The following is a 21,436-nucleotide window of genomic DNA, read 5'->3' as shown; positions in this document are numbered from 1 at the left end:
TTCATTGTTTTTTCTTGCTTTCTCAGAAAAGTAGTAACACCACTTTTCCATGGGGTTCAACTAGCTGGAATGTTTGGTTAGTTTAACTGTCTGCCTGAGATGCTCTTTCAGGAGAAAAACAATACAAGAAAACTAACTGGCAGAGATTTCACCACACACACACACACACACACACACGCACGCACACACACACACACACAATTTCTCCAAGATAAATTTTGGGGTTAGGAGTCATTCAGGCAAATCAAAACATGCCATCATTTAAGATGTTAATAATGTGCTATAAATGGGTGTGATTTATTTCATACATAATGGAGAGCATAAGGAAAGGTGGTATTTGCAGGAAGGCAGTAACATTCAGACTTCTAGGAGAGGTCCTTCGTCTGATGTAATCAAGACAGGAGTGGGTTGTAGACGCGAATCTATAAATATATAATAACTTGTCTCTCTTTTAATGTACGGTGAGTTTTCTTTGAGCACATTCATTAGCTGCACTTTCAACCACATGAGTAATGCATAATCTAAGACGACCAGCTTGCTTTCTTTAAAGCCAAGCAATCTGATTTCAGTACCTGTTTGAGCTTTGGTGATTCTTTTTCGTCACAGTCGGGGACAGTTTTTGCCCCAACAACCGAAATTGGTGGTAATTTTTGTTTTTCGTGACTCACCTGTATCCAGTCATTCAGCTTTCAGCCTTATATATATACTCACATTTGATTGTTTTACACGATATTTTACTTGTGTTTGTAATAATAACCATGATGACAAAATGGGGTTGAAATGAAACTAACACTAAAGAGTATAGAAAGTTCTAGTAGTGGGAGTGAAAGTGGGCAGTCCCCCAAAAGGTGGCATTTATTAGGTGTAAACATGCTGATGGTGGAAAGCAGGGTCTGCCAAGCCAGTTAAGTGGAAAGTGGTTAAAGAAGTTTCTCCTGTGTGTCAATTCTTGTTGCTACTAGTATTTTTACAGAATAAGGCACTCCTCATCTTCAACACCTAGAAAAAAAGGTTATTTTTGAAAGTCCAGTTTGCCTCAGTTCACAAACCTATTATTTTTTTAATTGATTGATTAATTTTATTTTAGAGAGTCAGAGCATGCAGGCGGGGAGAGGGGCGGAGGGAGATAGAGAATTCCAAGTAGGCTCCACCCTCGGCAAAGAGCCCAATGGGGGGGGGGAGGGGCAGCGCTCCATCCCACCACCAACCCACCCTGGGATGGGACCATGACCTGAGCAGAAATCAAGAGTTGGATGCTCAGCCAATGAGTCACCCAGGCACCCCCACAAACCTATTATTTTCCATTTACTTTTATGTAATTTTCATTGGTATGTATTTATTCTTTAGAGCCTCTAACATGTTACTGAAAAAGCAAGTTTCTTGCAATCAAATTCCTATGAAGGTTCTAAGACAACATCACTGTCCCACATGTAATTAAGTTTCATCTTCATCACAAAGTTTCCCTTAATGATTACATGTTATATTTTATGAATATCTTTTACATATTACCTATCGTGTCACCTGGGTACTAGAACCCTTCTTGGAACCATGACGTTTAAACTCACTCATTGTTTTCAGGGCAACTTCTCCTTCAATTATTTAATCTCTTCCCCGAAGTATAGATGTTCCAGAGCTTTAAGGATCCCTCTGGGTGTCTCATTAGTGCTTTGTATAGTGCCACAGTGAATGGGGCCCGCTAGTCCTTTCCAATACCCTTGGAAAATATTATTCAATTTATTTTTACAAACCTCGTCTATACTTTCCCCTGATGCTTTTAATATTTTCATAGCTACTCCCCAACTCCTATCTTTCGTTGATTTCAGAGTGTGGTTTGAGGTGGTTCTGTTGAACTTAAGCCTTTCTACTTCAACCCTGATCTTTATATTTACCTCTGGATTTGGTAGCCATAACTGCCCTGTGCCCTTCACTTTCAGCTTTCTTTTCAAAGCAGCTTTGCTTAATTGTGAATTTGTTCCCAAAAGCTGAGGAGAACAGTGCCAGATTCTTAAGATCTGGTGCTGTAAACACTTCAGAGACTGGTCCTTCCTTGATTTGTATTTGTACTTGATTTCGTGCTGTGATTATTTTTGAGCTAGTTACAGATTGCTGGCAGGGAAACCGCGCAATCAATAGTCTTTGTTTATTGCATCTATATAACCATATGCAAATTCTACAGATGTCCTGAACTCTGAGGAAGTGGTGAAGGTCAGCCTGTCTCTGCTGACTTGCCCAACAAAGGATGTTCAGATTCCATTCTGTATACTTGCAGTATTTAAGGTCATTAGTGATTAAAGCCCATTTACAACCAATGACTTTTTGGCTATGAACTGTGAAACAGGCTGCATTTTAAGTTGATTTTATATAAATACCCTAACACTTGAGAACAATACTGCACATCTTAATGTTCACTAGTGACATGGAAAATAAACTTACTCATGCTTATAATAATATTACAATTTAGTAAGTAGAGTATTCAGTATTCCTGCTAATATCGAAGGCAAATTATTCCTGCTAGTATCGAAGGCAAATTATTTCAGGTAAAGGCTTCTGGAAGCCTTTGGAGGGCCTATATCGGCTCGAAGATTACATATTCCGGATTGACTGCCCATCCTGTGACCACCTTTATATCAAGTAGGCTTTCTCAGTTCCTCTTCCATCTCAACCTCTGGGAGGAAGGTGTGTGTCAAGTGAAAGAGCGTTTTCTTTCATTATGAAAGCCCAGAACCAAGGCATATTTTTCAGCTGCGTAGAGGGTGGTTTATTCTGGCAGATGGAGGAACAGGGAAAAATCTATATAAACCTACGGATGCAAACGCATAAGCAAGCGTTTGGATCACCACAGAGACCAACAAAATAAAGAGCCAAGTAAAATTCCCCAGTATGGGAGAGGTCACTGCCGACCGACCTCTCCCAACGCGGAGACGCGATTTAAAGATACAGGCTCCGTCTACACAAGCGCTGGAGGAAACACACACACACACACACACGCACAAAACAAGAAAACATACAGATCTGTCTGAAAATGGCTTGTCATAGCCTCCGTTCGTCAATAATCTGAGAGTGACGGGAAGTCTAGCCTGTAAAACAAGCGGTAGACTTTATGTCAACCATGCGTCGTCGTTCAAAGAGAGATTTAGTTTCAATTTGCACAAGGCACTCAGCACCCTCCCTGCGTGGAAAAGAGCTCCGTCACACCCGAGAGCGACTTGAAAACCCAGCCACCGCTCCAGCCCCGCGCCACGCGGTGGGGCGTCCCACGGATCCCGGAGCCCGCAGCCCGCCGCCCCGCCCCCAGGATCAGCCCGCCCCGGGGGCGGGGAGGACGTGGCCCCGCCCCCGCCCCGCCCCCTCGCGTAACCCGGATACACACCCACGCTCCCCTTTCACCTCCCAGCCGTTGGCTAACGTGGAAGCGCGTCCCGCTGGCCGGCTGAGGAGCCCGGACCGCGTTGCCCTGGGCAGTTGGGCTCGCGGCCCGGCGACGGAGGGCTTCTCGGCGCGGCTCGGCCTTTCCAGGGAGGGAGCGATGGGGCGCGCGGGCGCCGGCGAGCGGACGCCGGTGTAAGACGCGCGGCGCCCGGCCCCGGAGCGAGGCGGCGGCGGCGGCGGCGTCGGGCGCGGGGAGGCCTGTGAGGGCCGCCGCCCCGAGCCCCGGCCTCCCGCGCCATGGCCCCCATGGGCATCCGCCTGTCCCCGTTGGGGGTGGCCGTGTTCTGCCTGCTAGGGCTCGGCGTGCTCTACCACCTCTACTCGGGCTTTCTGGCCGGCCGCTTCAGCCTCTTCGGCCTGGGCGGCGAGCCGGGCGGCGGCGCGGCCGCAGCGCCCGCGGCCGCGGCCGACGGGGGCACCGTGGACCTGCGCGAGATGCTGGCCGTGTCGGTGCTGGCGGCGGTTCGCGGCGGCGATGAAGTGAGGCGAGTCCGCGAGAGCAACGTCCTCCACGAGAAGTCCAAGGGGAAGACGCGCGAGGGGGCCGAGGACAAGATGACCAGCGGGGACGTGCTGTCCAACCGCAAGATGTTCTACTTGCTCAAGACCGCCTTCCCTAACGTGCAGGTGGGTGGGTGCCACGACCGCCGGGCGCCCTGGCGGGGGGGGGGGGGGCGGGCCGGCGACAGCGCTCGCTGGGGTCGCCTTGCGGGGAGACCTGCTCGGAGCGAGCCCCAGCGCCTTGACCCCTCTGACAGCTCCAGGTCGTGGGGCCCTGGCTCCCATTTTTGCAGACGTGGAGCTCGAGACGCGGAAGTCTAGGTGCTCAAGGTCGTACAAACAGTTGACACAAGAGCTGGGTGAGGTTGCAGGTAATCTGAGTCAGGGCCCTGGCCCTTCTGGCCCCTCCCCAGAAACGGGGACGCGCTTCGTGCCTGCGATCAGAAGCTCGGGGTGCCGGGCCGGCCTTGAAGGGCTGGGAAAGTTAACTTCGGCCCCTGCTGCGGGCCCTTCTGCAAAATGAAGGGGTTGGACTAGAACCCCCGTGGCCCTCCAGCCTTTCTTGATGTACTTGTCGGAAGGATAGTTTCTATGGAACACACGTTTTCTGCCCGCTCCGCTAGGAGCTGATTGGGGGCCGAGGACGGTAGAAGTCTTGTTGCGGAACTGTTAGTACGCAGGGCAACGTGGGAGGTATGCTTCTGGCTTACTTGAGCCGCAGAGTGATCAGGACCCTCTTCAAGGCGTGTATTTGGGGAGCTCTTCAAAGAAGGCTTCGGAAGTCTATTTCCCAGCCCCTTCGTTTCAGCTGCGCCCCCCTCCCCGCCCCCGTATTTTCTACAGAGAGTAAGAATTGGAAAACCTTGGCCTTTTATTTGGGTGCGTTTCTGGGGAAGGAATTGACATCTTCGTAGGTAAATCCAGAATTGGGGATTTGTTATTCATACTTTAGGAATTCATCATTTTAGTGGAGCTGCTGTCGAATGAATAACCCTTTTAAAAATGTATTATAATTCCAGAGGAAGAGCTTAACTTAGTGTAGCAGTGCTTTGGAAGCTTATGTGCTAACTCGTTTTGGCTATGGGGAAGAAAAATTGTTTCCAGTGGAATTTTATTAATTAGATAAACAGTGAAATCGAAACCCCAGCTTCTTTGGAAAGTATCTGACCTTTTACTGTTGTTCTTGGAAGAGTTAAGCGAGTATTGTGATTGTAGAATTACCTGTTTTGTGTAATCCTCCCTCCAGTCTGTCGTATTACTGCTTGGGTTCTCTTTTTTCCTCTTTCCATCTGTCATTTTTTTCTTACTGCCTTTTTTTTTTGTTCTTTCCTTTAAAAAAAAATTTTTTTTTCAGGGGGAAGGAACATTGGCTTCATGTCATGAGCCGCTGGCTACCAGATGCTATTGACACAAGAATTCTCAAACAAGACACAGAACGTTTATTCTTCTTTTGTCCTACCCTGCTTTATCATCACAAACAATACTTATCTTGGGTTTGTACAGATATGTGTACCTTGCGTATGTAGGATCCACCGGTAGGATATCTTTTCTCCGAGACGCACGGTATTCTCTTAAGAGTTTGTCGAATAAACAGAGGAGTTTCCTAGAAGTTGACGCAGAATAGTTACATCAGTAGAAATGGTGACCATGTCTTGAATTTATTTTAGGCACCCAGATAATGGCACGCAGGACTCCTTTGGGTCCTGACAGCAACTTTAGGAAGTAAATTTTATCGATGGCCAGTTTGCAGTCGGGAATGCGGGGCTCGCAACACTCCATGGTTTATATGAACTATCGAATGCTTCATTTTTAGCTAGATCTTTCGGAGGCTGTTTAAAACTTACAGCGCAATTCCCTAGGGAAAACATAAACGTGTAGAAGATTAGAAGCCATGGTAACAAAATATATCAGAGTTGAAATTCGTTTTTTTGAAGATGAAGACGACGACGTTCTTAAATACCAAAAACACGTACCTGCGTGCCCATGTGTGTTCACGTGTGAACCAGACCTTCTGCTTTGGGGAACTTCCACAGGATTCTGCGTTTGTTTTCTCGCTTCTTAGCAAACGCGAAGGGAATGGCTGCCAAGTGGTAACGCTGCATTTTATTGAACACAAAAGCCAGGCTTTCAGAAGTGCAGATGTTGAGGGCTCTGCCTCCACGTAAAATAGCTTTTTGTTTTCTTGTGACTGAATATTCACACGTTCACCTCTAGTGTTGGGCTTTTGCTGGTGTCGAGGAGGTCACATTTATTTCTACAATGTCCAAGTAGAATGTTGGACATGTCCTACTTGTCCTCTTGCCAAGTGGTGTCCTCTTGAACAGCCTTTGATCACTGGGTTAAAACTAGAGGCCAGATGTTACAGCCATCTATGTAGACGCTCAGCCCTGGATTCCTTTTTCCCCTCTCATCGTCCCCCAGCACCCGGAAGGTTGGTTTTGAAGCCTCACCTGGATTTTGGGGGGGTAATGATTTTAAGTCCAGTCCCACTCCGTTTACTTCCTTGGGGAAAATTAGCATTGATCAGCCACAGATGCTTTCTTCTTTTATCCTGATGCCCTGTGCAAATAGAGAGAGGTCTCTTACTTGTTACCACCCTTTTCCTGTCTGGAGTCCGAGCCTTGAGCTTTCCTATCTCACGTTTATTCCTCATACAAGGATATACCACGTGTCACTCTAGAATACGCATGTGGGGGTAGTTTTGCCCTCAGGGGACATTTGGCACAGTCTGGAGATTTTTGGTTATCACAGCTGGAGGTGGGATGCTACTTGGCCTCTAGTAGGTAGACCGTAAACATCCCACAGTGCATAGGACAGCTCTCCGTAACAGAGAATGACGTAGCCTAATTTTTCAGTTGGGGCCAGGGTTGAGAAACCCTGCTCTAGAGAAGTGAGTGTTATCCTAAGAAAACTCCAGTTTGGGCTGGGAGCCCCGGATTTCCTTTGGTGTGCAGCCTTTCTTATGTCAGGGATCTTGGGAGAGTCCCCAGGCAACCTTTCTTCTCTTCTTAAACGCATGGGCCGTGCTTGATTTTATTATGTGAAAATACTAGCAACCGCAGCCATTTGTGCGGCACTTTCATTATATTCTTCTGGATGGTGACGAAAAGGAGGGCTGGAGATAGTTTTCTGGAGTGGATTTGCAGCTACAGAACAGACACACTTAGATTTATAGTTTCAATGTACTATACAGGGAACTCTGTATTTGAAAGGCTCCTGTCCTCAACTTTCCTTGTTCAAAGTGTTTTTTGTTTTTTGTTTTTTTAACGTTTTATTTATTTTTGAGAGAGAGAGAGCATGAGCTGGGGAGGGGCGGAGAGAGAGGGGGACAGAGGACTCAAAGCAGGCTCTGCACTGATCGCAGCGAGCCTGACGCGGGGCTTGAACTCGTGAACCATGACATCATGACCTGAGCTGGAGTCGGACGCTCGACTGACTTAAGCCAGCCAGGCACCCCAACTTGTCCAGTTTTTGACGATGATTCATTTTATTTGAAGATCGGGCATGCTACTCCAATCTGATAGGAGTCTTGGGCCTGTGCTTCCTTGACCTTTAAGATGGGAGTTAAACTCTTCTCTCAACAGCAGTACTCACTGGAAAAGTTTGAGAAGCTTAATACAGTGCTAAGAACACTTGACTTGACATCTTGTCCAGTCACCTGCCTGTGTAATCCTGGCCAGTCATTTCACATCTCTGAGCTGCAGTTCCCCTTCTGTAAAATCTAGATAACTAGTAAATTTGATAATTAGTGCAGACATAAGCACTGCAGACAGAAAAAAATACAAGTTGAAAGGAGCTGGCCCAATAGAGGTAGTAGGATAGTAAATTCCAGTACCCTGATGAGTCTGAATCTGATGCACTTGGGGAAATCACTGTGGAAGAAATTAGGAAGGTAATCACATGGCGAGCTCACTCAAAGAGGGTTGGAGCTAATCTTTAGTTTAATCCTAAAGTACTAAAGAGGGCCAGATTTACCTGACTTTTCTTGAAGCCTGCAACATGCCATACTTTGTTTGGGCTGTGGCCATTTGGAGGTGGGTGAGACCAGTTAGAAGTATGTTAAAACAGGCTGTGCAAGAGATGAGGACCAGAACTCAGCTAAAAGGAAAGTTATACTCAGCTTGGTTTCCTGACTAACGTTTAGTTAGTCCTCAGTAAGTAAGCCTTTGTATTACCGCCGTTAATTTACTCTTGACAACGACATAGGAAGTTAAGTACTATTGCCCCCATTCTGCAGATAAAGAAATTGAGGCTTGGAGAGGATAACTAATTTACCAAGCGTTACACAATTAGAAGATAATTTTAGCCTCTCAGAGATTGACTTAGTGATCGGAGAATCATCTCAGGTCCATTTAATTCTGTAGATAAGGCAATATAGGAGGTATAACCACAGTGTATTCTTAACTAACCTATAGTGCTTTGAATGATTAGTAGAGCTCAGGGGAGACACTTGGAGAATCGTTTGGAGGGGGTAAACCAGCTAGGAGGTTTTCTCTAGTGAGAGATGATACATTTTAAATTGCTGTGGTCACAGAAAAGAGCGAATTGGAAAGATACGAGAGAATTTCTAAGGATGTTCCGAAAACGACCCCTTTATATCTGATTTTCACAATTGGTTTTGAAGAGTGGGCGATGACAAGTCAAAGGGGGCAGATTATGAGTGCCATCTTTGACGTTTGAAGTTAGAGTTGCCTTTGATATGGCCGAGGGGACATGTTAAGGAGGTAGTCGAATATATCGGTCTGAAGCTCTGAAGACACATTGGAATTGGAAATAGGAATTTGTGAGTCATCAGTGTTGTGATGTTAATTGAAAGCTGTTGTGGACAGGATTGCTTATGGAAAGACTATATTGTGAAAGGGGAAGATCAAGGCCTACAGCCAAGGATAACGCAGATTGAAAATAATCATTTAACAAGAAAAATAGCATCCAGCTTTTATTCAGTGCTTACTCAGTGTTAAGCACTATACTAAGTTTGTTTGTTTTACCTATTCTGTTTCATTGATTCACCCAAAGAACCCTGTAGGGAGATGTGTTTATCATTCACTTTTAGCAGCTCAGAAAGCTTAGGGGACCAACCTGGATAAAGTCACATGCCCAAGAAATTGAGGAGCTGGCAATGATAGAACACATACTCTTCCCCCCCTCCGCCCCCCCGAACACATACTCTTAATAGTGGTTCTGTGTGGTGAATGGTCACTGGTGAACTTTGTGAGAACTTGCTTGGTGGCTTGATGGAAAGGAAGCAAAACTGAAAAAGATGGGAGGTAAAAAAAAAAATGGAGATAGTAAAGACAAGGCTTTCAAGAAATTGGACTCCTAAGGAGCTTGGCTGGGGTCTTCTATGGGACTAAGAGAAGTTTCTATGGATTTTTTTCTGGTATTGTTTTTAAGGTGTGAGACAGACGATAGAGCGTATTTAATTATTTATGGATATATATCTGAAAGATGGTATTGATAGTAAAAAACTTCTGAAAAGGTTGAAGAAGACAGGTAGAGCCATGTTTCTCCATCTAGAAAATAGTTGTTGAATGCCTACTATGTGACAGGCACAGTGTGAGGCACTATATGTAAAAACATTTTAGGATATAATGATTCATGGAAAAATGTAGTGAATGGTGTCTTCTTAGGACATTAACCAAAATCCTCTGCAGCCCCAAAGTAACTGAGCTTTCATATGAATAGCTTTAATTGTGTTTTGGAGTCTTGATTTCCTATTCTACAATTCCTGTTGAGGACTGAGACAGAGAGGCAGTAGCAATGACGGAGGGAGAGTAGATTGAATGGAAAGGGTTTTGGGGAAGAAATGTAAGTATATTGGCAAAGAATAATGTTGTCAACTCAGAAGTATTTATTTAACACCTACTGTACCAGGGACTGGTTTAGGCTCCAGTAATGAAGGAAATTGTGTCCTTGAACTCATACAACTTATGTTCCGGTAGGTCGAGATCTGTAGTACACCTGTGATCAAATAAATTGATCTCAGATACTGATAAGGGTTTTGAAGAAGAAAAAATAAGACCATGTCAGAAGAGTGAGTGGGGCTTCTGCTTTGGCCATGATGGTCAGGGCAGACCACTGAGAGGCACTGTCATTTGAACTGAGGTCTGAAGGATAAGAAACAGACAATCCTGCAGAGATTTGAGAAGAGTGTGCATGAGCAGAAGAGAAAAAATTAAGGAAACACAACGTTGCCAAAGGAACATAATTTTCTAGTACAAAGTACAAAGGCCCTGAGGCCAACGGACCAGAAAAAGACAAGTCTGGAGTGTAGCGTAAATAAAGATGCAAATAGAGAAAGGTTACTGGGGCCAGATCATCCGCACCTTTGTGGATGATGGTAAGGAGTCTGGATTTGACCTCTGAGCAATGAGAAACCACAGGTGTTCAGCAGGGAGTGACGAGAATCTGATTTAGGAAGATGGCGGGTTGCTGGGTTGCAAGGGGAAGCTCCATAACAGCAGTGATTTTGTCCATCTTGTTCATTCTTCTGTTCCAGTACCCATAGCGGTTTGCGATACGTGGCCATTAGTAGCTGTTGAACGAATGAATGAATCCGTGAATGCACTGTAGGAGGCAAGAGCAATTGAAGGCTATTTTAGAAATCCAAGTGGGGGGGCCTGGGTGGCTCAGTCGGTTGGGCGTCCGACTTCCACTCAGGTCATGATCTCGCGGTTTGTGAGTTCAAGCCCCGTGTCAGGTTCTGTGCTGACAGCTCAGAACTTGGAGCCTGCTTTGTATTCTGTGTCTCCTCCGCTCTGTGCCCCTCCCATGCTCATGCTCTGACTCTGTCTCTCAATAATCAATAAATGTTGGAAAAAAAAAAAAAGGAAATCCAAGTGAGAGATAGATGGCGGCCTAAACTAAGATTTGCTTGGTATACATAGTTTCATGTATTTAGAACTGGGGGTAGAATTTCCAGGACTTAATGGCTGGTGAAATGTGGAAAAGAATTGAGATAAACTTAACCAACCCTTTCTAAGGCCATTGACAATGTCGTACGGTGGGTTTATTCCGTTTGTGGGTGTGTAATGGTGGCAGCAGGTTACAAATAGCGGTTGTGCAGAAGCAGGTGGGGACACCGGACTGATGTTCTTATTCTCTTGCTCCGTTTGTTTCTTCCTAACCTGACTCTCAGGGAAGATGTTTTTAGAAGCAGTCCCATACTTTGTTAGGCCATACTCATTTGAAAGGATGTGGAGAAGCTGGCTTGAACTCTAGGCAGAAATCTTCATCCTAAGGCACGGTGGTTGCTACCCACACTCGGCACTGCCGTTTTTGTAAGCTGTGGTGGTCAAGACCCAGAAACTACTTTGTGTTTTCTGGGAGGCACATTTGTTGCTTGTTTTAAGTTTATTCCCTGGCGTTTGCTTAGTGTTACTCTTACATTCCCTTATCTGACACAGACTAAATTGTGTTCTCATTAAGTATGTGGGCCCTAAAGCTATAATACTTTAAAGTGATACCTGCAAGATGGTAGAATAGGCGTTCTCTACGGTCATTCCCTCACAGAACATTGATTTTGTTAGTCATCCACAGATAAGGGTTCCTTTGTGGGCATCTGGGAGTCCAGCAGAGATGTTCCAGCACACCATTGGGGCAAAAAAAAAAAAAAGAATAGATACATTGATGAGAGTGAGAGAAATGTTTTCACTTTCACCACACCGTCTCTCAAGACAGCACAGCTTGGTGCCAAGAGAGACCCCCTGAAGCCTGCAATTTGACCCACAGGAATGTGTGAGTGTCTGGCTTTGCCAGCCATGCAGGACGCTGCCCACGAAACCACTTCTGTCTCTTGTCACCTACGTCCCTGAAGTGATCTGCAAGACTGAGGGGTTGGGAGAGGCTGTGGGAACACATAAACCAGGGCTCATCTAAAGGGATGCTCTTTGTAGACACCCATCGGGAAGGCTGCCCACGAGTCGCTGGGGAGTCCTCACCATTAGGGCCCCTCAACTGGCTCGCAGGCACCCCCAACACTCTCCATGTCTTGCCCAGACCCGGTCCTCTCGCCCACCTTGGCATGATTTTAGCATGTGCTCCCGTAGACAGCGAGACTGAGCCTTTGTAAATGGCCAACAAACAAGTGTGGAAAGCCAGCAGAATTGCAGAATTGGGAAAAGGCTCACAAACTTGAGCATCTCAGAGTACCACCCTAGAGAAGACAAATGGGAGGCTCCTAGTCCCTGGGTTGGCTTTGAGGGATTGAGATAAAGCTTATAATCTTCAGAATTTACCCTCCAAGAGGGAACAAGAAGTGTGGAGAATGCATATCTGTAGAAAATGTTAGAGAAAGCCTTAGAATCCCACATCAGACTCAAGGTGAAGATAAGTCTCACAAAGTCAATCAGTAAAGACTGGAGGAGGTGACTGCTTCTTTAAATGTGAAGGCAGCAATGCAGGGCTTCAAGGAATACAAAATGAATGAATGAATGAATGAATGAAGCACAACATTACCACAGGAATATAATTTTCTAGTAACTGACCCTCCTGAAACAGAGATCTACAAATTGCCTGTCAACAAATTCAAAAAATTGTTTTCAGGAAGCTCAGTGAGTTTAAGAGACACAGACAACTCAAAGAAATCAGGAAAGCAATACTTGAACAAAAGGGGAGACACAACAGAGACAGAAGTTAAAAAGAGTGGAGAAACTTGTGTGCATTATGGGGCACCATCAAGTGTAACTTTTCATACTTTGGGAATCTCCAAGAGAGACAGAGAAAAGAGCAGAAAGTTTATTTAAATGATAGTGGCTGAAAATTTCCCAAATTAGAGAAGAGAATGTGACATCCAGGTACATGAAGTTCATAAGTCCAAAAATTCAACTCAAAGAGGACTTTATTGAGACACATTATAATAAAACTGTCAAAAATCAAAGACCGAATTTGAAAGCAGCAAGAGAAAAGAAACTCACCTGATACAAGGGAACCCCTCATCAGACTATCAGCAAATATTTCATCAGAAACCCTGTAGGCCAGGAGAGAGTGGGATGATATGTTTGTTCAGAGTGCTGAAAGAAACTGTTAAAACAAAACAAAACTGCCAACCAAGAATACTTTACCTAGCAGCACTCTCCTTCAGAAATGAAGACTAGATCAGGATTTTCCCAGACGAATAAAACCAGAGGGAGTTGACCACCAGACCTGCCTTATAAGAAATGTTAAAGGGAGTTCTTCAAGCTGAAACGAAAGGATCTAAGTAGTAACATGAAAACAAAGTATAAAATTCACTGGTAAGTATAGAATTAAATTCAGAATATTCTAATGTAATAGTGGTGTACAAGACACTTAACTCTAATATAAAAGTTAAAAGAGGAGTGTTTTTTAAAACTATAGAGCTACAAAAATTTGTTAATGGATACACAGTATAGAAAGATGTAACTTACAGCATCAAAAATAAAATGTTGTGGAGGCAAAGAGGGAAGGGTTTATATGGGATCAAAGTTAAGTTATTGACTTAAAATAGACTGTTATAACTATAAGATACATAAGTTTCATGATAACCACAAAGTAAAAACCTCTGATAGACAAAAGATACAGAGAAGGGAATCAAAGCATACCACCATGGAGTATCATCAGATCACAAAGGAAGATAGCAACAGAGTAAGAAAAGAACAAAGAAGCTACAAAAAGCCAGAAAGCAATTAACAAGGTGGCATTAGCAACTCCACATTTGCTAATAATTATTTGAAATGTAGGTGAACTAAATCCTCCAATCAAAAAACAGTTAAGTGAATGGATTTAAAAAAAAAACAAAAATAAAAACCCACCTGTATGCTGCCTACAAGAGACACACTTCAGCTTTAAAGACACGCATAGGATCAGAGTGAAGGAATGGAAAAAGATACCGCATGCAAATGGAAACCCAAAGAGGACAGGGTAGCTATAATGGCATCAAACAATATAGGCTTTAAGTAAAAAAACTAACAAGGGGCAAAGAAGATATTATATAATGAGATAAAAGGGCCAGTTCATCAAGAGGATATGACAGCTGTAAATACATAGGCACCCAACATCACAGCACTAAATACATTGAGCAAGTATTATAAACCTGAGGACGGAAACAGACAGCAAAGCCACAGTAGTAGTAGAGACTCCCAGTACCGCCCTTTTACCAATGGATAGATATCTAGACAGATTATCAATACGGAAATGATGGACTTACACTACACTTCAGCTAAGAACTGGTCTTCTGAAAAGAGAAGATTAACAAACCTTTGGCTAGTCAAAGATAAAAAGATTCGAATCTTTTATAAATTCAGAAATGAAAGCATACAACCGCTACGTTACATACTGATTGCTACAATATACAAATGATCAAAAGAGATCACTACAATTATAGGTAAACAAATTGGTAACTTAGAAGAAATGGATAAATTCCTAGAAACAGACAACCTACCAAGACTGAATCATGAAGAAAACAGAATAGCTGGACAGACCTGTAAGGAGATTTAATCCTTAATCAAATTTCCCAATAAAGAAAATCCCAGGACTAGATGTCTTCACTGGTGAATTCTACCAAACAAAAATTAATACCAATTTTTCTCAAAGTCTTTCCCAAAACTGAAAATGGAACACTTCCAAACTCACTTTATGAAGCCAGCATTACCCTGATACCAAAGTTATGCAGGGACACTATAAGAAGAAAAAATTACAGGCCATTATTCCTCATGAACATACATCCAAAAATCCTCAACAAAATACTAAAAAACTGAACTCAACAGCATATTAAAAGGATCAGACACCATGATCAAGTGGGATTTATCCCAGGAATGAAGGATAGTTTCAGTATATGCAAATCAATCAATGTGATAGGCCACAACAGAATGAAAGACAAAAATTGTGTGATTATCTCAAAATAAAAATATAAAAAGCATTTGACAGAACTCAACACTTTTTCATTATAAAAACTCTCAACCAAGTAGGTATAGAAGGAATATACCTCAACATAATAAAGGCCATATGTGACCAGCCCACAGCTAACATGATACTCAATCATGAAAATCTAACAACTTTCTTTTAACATCAGAAAAGCAAGGATGCCAGTGCTTAGCACTCCCATTCCACATTGTCCTGGAAGCCCTAGCCAGAGCAATTAGATAAGTAAAAGACATAAAATGCATCCAAAGTAAAATTGTTTGCAGATGGCATGATATTATGAAAGAAAACTCTAATATTAGCAAAATATTGTTCAACTAATATTAATACTTCAATAAAGTTGCAGGATACAAAGTCAACAAAAATCATTTTTTTTTTTAAATGTGTTATTTATTTTTGAGAGACCACATGAGCAGGGGAGGGGCAGGAGGGGGGGCACGGAGGATCCGAAGCTGGCTCTGAGCTGATAGCAGCGAGCCCAACGTGGGGCTCGAACTCATGAACCATGAGATCATGGCCGGAGCCGAAGTCGGACACTCAGTGGACTAAGCCACCCAGGCGCCCCTGTATTATTTCTATATGTTAGCAACAATGAACTATTTGAAAGAGGAATTAAGAAGACCATTCTGTTTACAATAGCATCAAAAACAATAAAGTAGCTAGGAGTAAGTTTAACCAAGGAGGTGAAAGACCTGTATACCAAAAACCGATGAAACACTAATTGAAGACACAAATAAACAGAAAGGTATTGCATGTCTTGGATTGGAAGAATTAGTATTGTTAAACTGCCCATACTGCTCAACGCAATGTATACATTTAATGTAGCCCCTGTCAAAATCCCAGTGGCATTTTTTAAAGAAATGGGATAAAATAATCCAAAATTCACGTGGAACCACAAACGACCCAAGTAGCTAAAGCAATTTTAAGCAAGAAGGACAAACCCGGAAGCATCCCATTTCCTGATTTCAAATTACAAAGCGATCGTAATCAAAACAGTGTGGTAGTGGCATAAAACGTACATGTAAACCAAAGGAATAGAATAGAGAAATAAATCCCCACGTGTACATTTAACTCATCTTTGGCAAAGCATCAAGAGCATACCACTGGGAAAAGATAGCTTCCTCAATAGAGGTGCTGGGAAAGCTGGCTATCTATATGCAAAAGAATAAAAGTGGATCCCTGTCTTATACCACTCACTCATCAGAAATGAACTCAAAATGCATACAAGATTTCAGTGTAACACCTGAGATATAAAGCTCTTTGATACTGGTCTGAGCAATGATTTTTTAGAAAAGACACTAAAAGTACAGAAATCAAAAGCAAAAATAAACAAGGAAAATGACATCACGTTTAAAAGCTGTGCACAGCAAAGGAAACAACTAAAGGAAAAGGCAACCTATGGAATGGCAGAAAATATTTGTAAACCATGTATTTTGATAAGGGTCTAAAGTCCAAAATCTATAAGGAACGCATTCAACTCAATAGCAGAAGAATAAGTAATCCAGTTTAAAAATGGACAAAGGACCTGAATACATATTTCCCCAAGAAGACCTACAAGTAACTGTCAGTTATATGAAAAGTTGTTCAACATCAGTAATCACCAGGGAAGTACACATCAAAACCACAATTGAAATGTTACCTCACCTGTTAGGGTGCCTATTATCAAATAGACAAGAGGTAAATGTTAGCAAGCATGTGGAGAAAATTCTCAGAGCCCTTTTATACCATTGGTGGGAATGTAAATTGGTATAGCCATTATGGAAATACTATGGAGGTTCCTCAAGAAATTAAAAATAGAACTACCATATGATCTAGCAATCCCACTTCTGGATATATATCTAAATGAAATTAGTATCTTGAGATATTTGTACTCCTGTGTTCATTGTGGCAATAGTTACAATAGCCAAAATACAGAAATGATGGATAAGTACTGATGGATGGATCAGTATAGACACACACACACACACACACACACACACACACACACACACACACAAAATGGAATGTTATTCTGCCATTAAAAAAAAATCCAAAAAAATGTTGAGCTCCTAGAAACAGTGAGTAGAATGGTGATTGCCAGAGTCTAGGGAATGAGGGAAGAGAGGAGGTGTCGGTCTAAGGGTGTAAAACTGGTGGTTATGACTAAGATGAGTAAGTTCTGAGGTTCAAATATATAGGAAGATGACTGTGGTTAATAATACTGTATTTTAGTAGATCTTAACTAGATCTTAGGCATTCTCACCACAAAACAACTGATAGATACAGTAGTTAACTTGATTGTGGTAATCGTTTTACCACCTATCAAGCCATCACACTTGATATGTATGTGTAGCTTTCTCAGTGAAGCTGCAGGGAAAAGCCAAATATGTCACCAGTGCCACAGTCGTAATTATTCCGGCATTAAGGTAAGTCTTGATAACTGGTAAGGAAAGTCAGCCCACCATGATAATTTCCCTCCCCCATCCCTGTCACCAAAATGCCTTGTTCTTTTTCCAAGAAGCGGTTTAAAAAAAAGAAGAAAGAAAAAAAAATTATAGGGATTTTGATTGGAGTTGCATTAAATCTATAGTTTACTGGTGGGAGAATTGACATCTTTGTCGTTTTTCAGTAATATTTTTTTCATACAGTTTAATTTTCTCTGTACTGTTTTTGCACATCTTGGGTAGATTTATTTCCAAATAACTTACTTCTTTTGTTAGTTGAAATGGCTTCCATTTTTATGTTAAATCTGTTTTTTTTAATATCTGTCGCTAGTATCTGTTGCTGGTAAAAAATGCGAGTGATTGTTAAATACCGATCTTGTACCTAGAGACTTGGCTGTGAAAGTTCTGTTATCCTATAATTTATCTACAAGTTCTTTTGGGTTTTCTCAGTAGTAAGTCATGAATTGCATGTTATGACTTCACTTCTTCCTTTCTACGCTCGCCACCCTCCCTTAGCATTCTGCAACGGCTAGGACGCTGTGCACGCTGTTCGCAGAGGTTATGATGGAGGGCAGCTTGATTCGGTGAGGTGCCGGCGGAGTCCTTCACCGTCAGGTTTCCATCGCCACCCTTACCTCCGGCTCCTTCCTCCGGGCTCACTCTGCTCTGGCCGCACTTGCCTCCTTGCTCTGAATATACCAGCACGCTCCCACCTCCCGCCTTTGCATTTGTTACTCCGTGGGCTGGAAGGATGTAACTTCAGATGCCTGGCGAGGCTCACGTCCTTTAAATCTTCACTCTAACACCGCCTTTGCCTTAGCTACCCTGTCTTCGAAAACAAACGACTTTATTGCAGCGTGATTTTACGTATCAGTATCATTTGCCCATTGCAGATATCCAGTTCACTAGTTTTTACTAGATTTGCCGAGCTGTACAACCATTGCCATTAATCAGTGTTACGTTTTCATCACCCTACTAATATCCCTGTGCCCAATTACTACTCATCTGTGTTCCCACCCCTACCCCAGGCAACCACGGATCTACTGTCGCCATAGATTTGCATGTTACAGACATTTCACATTAAATGGAATCATCCAGTATGTGGTCTCTTGTTTCTTATTTCACTTAACATAATGTTTTGGGGGTTCACCCTTGCTATAGTATGAATTGTATCTCATTTCTTTTTATGGCTGAATAGCATCCCACTGTATGGATGTACCACATTTTGTTTATCCATTCATCAGTTGATGGACACTTGGTAGTTTGTAATTTTAGGCTAGTATGAAAAATCCCGGCCACCCTATCTTAAGCAGTAACGCTTCTGCTCTCCTACAACATGCTGCCGGTGCTTCTCTGCTATATTTTAGATCTCCTTGTTATCACTATTCAGCATATCACCTGTTTCACTCATTTGTGCATTGTTTAACTCCTTGCCTAGAATCGAAGGGGCACAGGGGCAGAGATTTTTGTCTCAAGTTGATCACCGTTGTACATCGGTTCTGAGAACTGCCTGGCATGTAGTAGGCAATCAGTAAAATTTGCTGAATCACTAAAGGGATAAGTGAATGGATGAATTGGATGTTTACACTATATTAAAAATATTTTTTTTATTTAAGTGGCTCTTTCTGGAATATTACAGTTTTTAGCTTTCTCTGCGACAATTTGGGATAGTTCAGGCACTTTCCAGAGATTGCTGGTATTTGTAGGGTTTTTATCGTGTGTGACTGTTTACTTATGTAGTTGTCAGTGTTATCATCACTCTGACACTGTGGTATGGGGTCTGGGCGTGCCATCACGTGCCGCACAAACACAGTGATCTGCTGTGGAAAGGGAGCTTGTCAGAAAGCACAGTACCCAAAAGCCTGCCTCGCTTCAGTCTTAATCCCTACTGGAAATTCACATTTTGGAGACATTTTTCTTGCACGTGGATGTTATGATTTGATAGAGGAAGTCTTCTGATAAGGTAGTACATGAATAAAGTTGACAGTCTGTTATTAACCCCATTCTTAAAATGCAGTCAGTTCTTCAGTTTGCCTCGTTTAGGTGTGTCATTATTTACAAAAGTAAATATAAATGTAATAAATTAATTTTTTAAGCATTTGTTTATTTTTGAGAGAGAAAGAGAGACAGAGCGTGAGCAGGGGAAGGGCAGAGAGAGAGGGAGACACAGAATCCAAAGCAGGCTGCAGGCTCTGAGCTGTCAGCACGGAGCCAGATGCAGAGCTTGAACTCACCAACCTCGAGATAATGGCCTGAGCCAAAGTCCGTTTAACCAACGGAGCCATCCAGGCGGCCCTGTAATACGTTAATTTAAATCATTGTTTTACAAAGCAGAGTATGTTTTAAGTATTCATTAAGAAGCTTACTGTTGAAAGCAGTGGTTCTCTACTCCCCTATTCCTTTACGTTTTTATATAAGTCAGATTTATTTTATATTTTAATTTTGTGTCCTAGTAAATAAAAACAGAAAATTTGACTTTAGCATTTTATCCTGTGACTTACCTTTGGTATAGTGAAGAGAAGGCTCTTTTTTGTCTGTCTGGATTACTCATTTCAGCCTTGTTTATATTTTATAATATGCTAGCTTGTTATCTGTTTTCATTATTTCCAGGTTTCTTTTTTCTATTGATCGAAGCTATATTTTAGATGATTACTTTTCTAGGACATTGTGACTCTTAGCATTCATGAATTATCTGTTCTAAAGCATATTTCTTTCAAGCCATTGTCACTTTTCTCCTCCTTATAGTTACCGCGTTCAGTTCAGCGTTCCATAATATTGCCAATCTGTTTTCACACTTTAGATCTGTTGTTTTTTACAAATATCGTTAAGCTTTAAATAGCTTGTTTCTTTGATGATTAATTTCTCTATATTTCTCTATATTTGGATTCTCTGAGGCAATAAACTAAACTTGAATATTAAGTTAAATAAATAGTACTTGAAGGCAAGATGTTGCTGGAATTTTTTATATTTTTCTGTTTTGTAACGAAATGCTTCAAAATAAACATACGGATTTACCGACTTCAGTGGATGCGATTCGGTCTGAGAAGTTTCTCTCTCTCGTGTTCTCTGAGGGGGTATTTCTTCTTTTTAAATGTTTTAGCTGTCATCTGTTTTTGGTGCAGATAAATACTGAGGAACATGTAGATGCAGCTGATCAGGAGGTTATCGTATGGGACCGGAAGATTCCTGAGGACATCCTGAAGGAAATCGCCACCCCCAAGGAGGTACCAGCAGAAAGCGTTACCGTCTGGATCGATCCACTGGACGCTACACAGGAATATACAGGTGACTTCACACGAAAATTCACTTCAGACTTCAGATTGCCATTATGTATTGGAGAATCAGAACAAAGACGGGTGGTATACACTGGGTGGGTAAATACTTTACCAGTTTGGCGCAAGCCTTTCCGATTAGGTTTTAAGACAGAGAGCTGGATTCATGCAGTGTGGTGTGAAACCTTTGGGTGGACCCAGGTATTCTCCACCTTTTTCTCCCCCCAAAACCACTATATTATGACCACTCCTATTAGTGGTCGTGATTCACTATATCACTCACTGATCCTTCAGTGCAAGGACATTTTTGTCAGTCGCAACAACAAAATGGTTCCTGTTGGACACCTGTTTCTTGAGGTGTTTGTTTACATACTGAGTTATTATATATTGAGGTGTACATTATTCAGGTATTTATTTATGTAGCCAGAATACAATATTTACTCGTGATTTGAGGAATTGAGGGTTTATTGCATATACATTTATCTTTAGAATTCAGCATAGTAAGTCGTAGGCATCCAGGGGTAAGTAAGTAGCAACATGGAGAATTACTGCCCCCACCGAATTTTCTTTTTTGTTTGTTTGTATTGTTACCTAGGCCTAGCTCAGATTTCATTTCTGTGGATCCTCTCTCTTGCCTTGTTTCTTACACTGAGATATCCAATGCTTGCTTTTTCTCTGCTCTGTTGGTGTACATAGTAAAGGTAATTGCTTACCTATGTGCCCTCCTTCTAGAGGATAAGTTCTATGAATGTGGGGCCTTCTACTTTTTCATCTTTGTGTTCTAGTCCTTAAGCACTGACCTTGATTGACCCATAATAGACACTCAATAGGTAACTATTTGGAGAACAGGAGGAAGACACTAGGTGTCTAAGAGCAACTGAAATTAGAAAATATTTTGCGGAAGTAGGTAGTAGAAATACAGAATATTGAGGG

At 42.3% G+C, this 21,436-nt stretch overlaps 1 protein-coding gene and 1 long non-coding RNA gene across 7 annotated transcripts in view; one reads left to right on the top strand and one right to left on the bottom strand.

Annotated features, from left to right (window-relative positions):
* Window positions 1–3,388: 3,388 nt before the first annotated feature.
* The window catches only part of BPNT2 (3'(2'), 5'-bisphosphate nucleotidase 2), a 36,497-nt gene continuing 18,449 nt past the window's right edge, over window positions 3,389–21,436 (top strand). For all 6 annotated transcript variants that reach the window (XM_047073955.1, XM_047073952.1, XM_047073954.1 and 3 more), the window contains exons 1-2: window positions 3,389–4,056; window positions 20,354–20,516. In XM_047073955.1, coding sequence (XP_046929911.1) covers window positions 3,667–4,056; window positions 20,354–20,516 — 553 coding nt within the window. In that variant the 5' untranslated portion in view covers window positions 3,389–3,666. The remainder of the gene's footprint in view (window positions 4,057–20,353; window positions 20,517–21,436) is intronic.
* LOC124507662 (uncharacterized) lies at window positions 9,526–13,098 on the bottom strand. The gene is made up of 4 exons (XR_006961079.1): window positions 12,993–13,098; window positions 12,846–12,898; window positions 11,397–11,491; window positions 9,526–10,465 (listed from the first exon to the last, which is right to left on the bottom strand). It is a non-coding gene; the product is annotated as an uncharacterized LOC124507662 (long non-coding RNA).

Source organism: Lynx rufus, unplaced genomic scaffold (assembly GCF_022079265.1).
Source record: "Lynx rufus isolate CCGP_SWC_20201006 ecotype Redwood Valley unplaced genomic scaffold, mLynRuf1.p SCAF_12, whole genome shotgun sequence".
Taxonomy (NCBI): domain Eukaryota; kingdom Metazoa; phylum Chordata; class Mammalia; order Carnivora; family Felidae; genus Lynx; species Lynx rufus.
The sequence above is the reverse complement of the archived record's forward strand: the minus strand, read 5'-3'. Positions and strand labels throughout refer to the sequence as shown.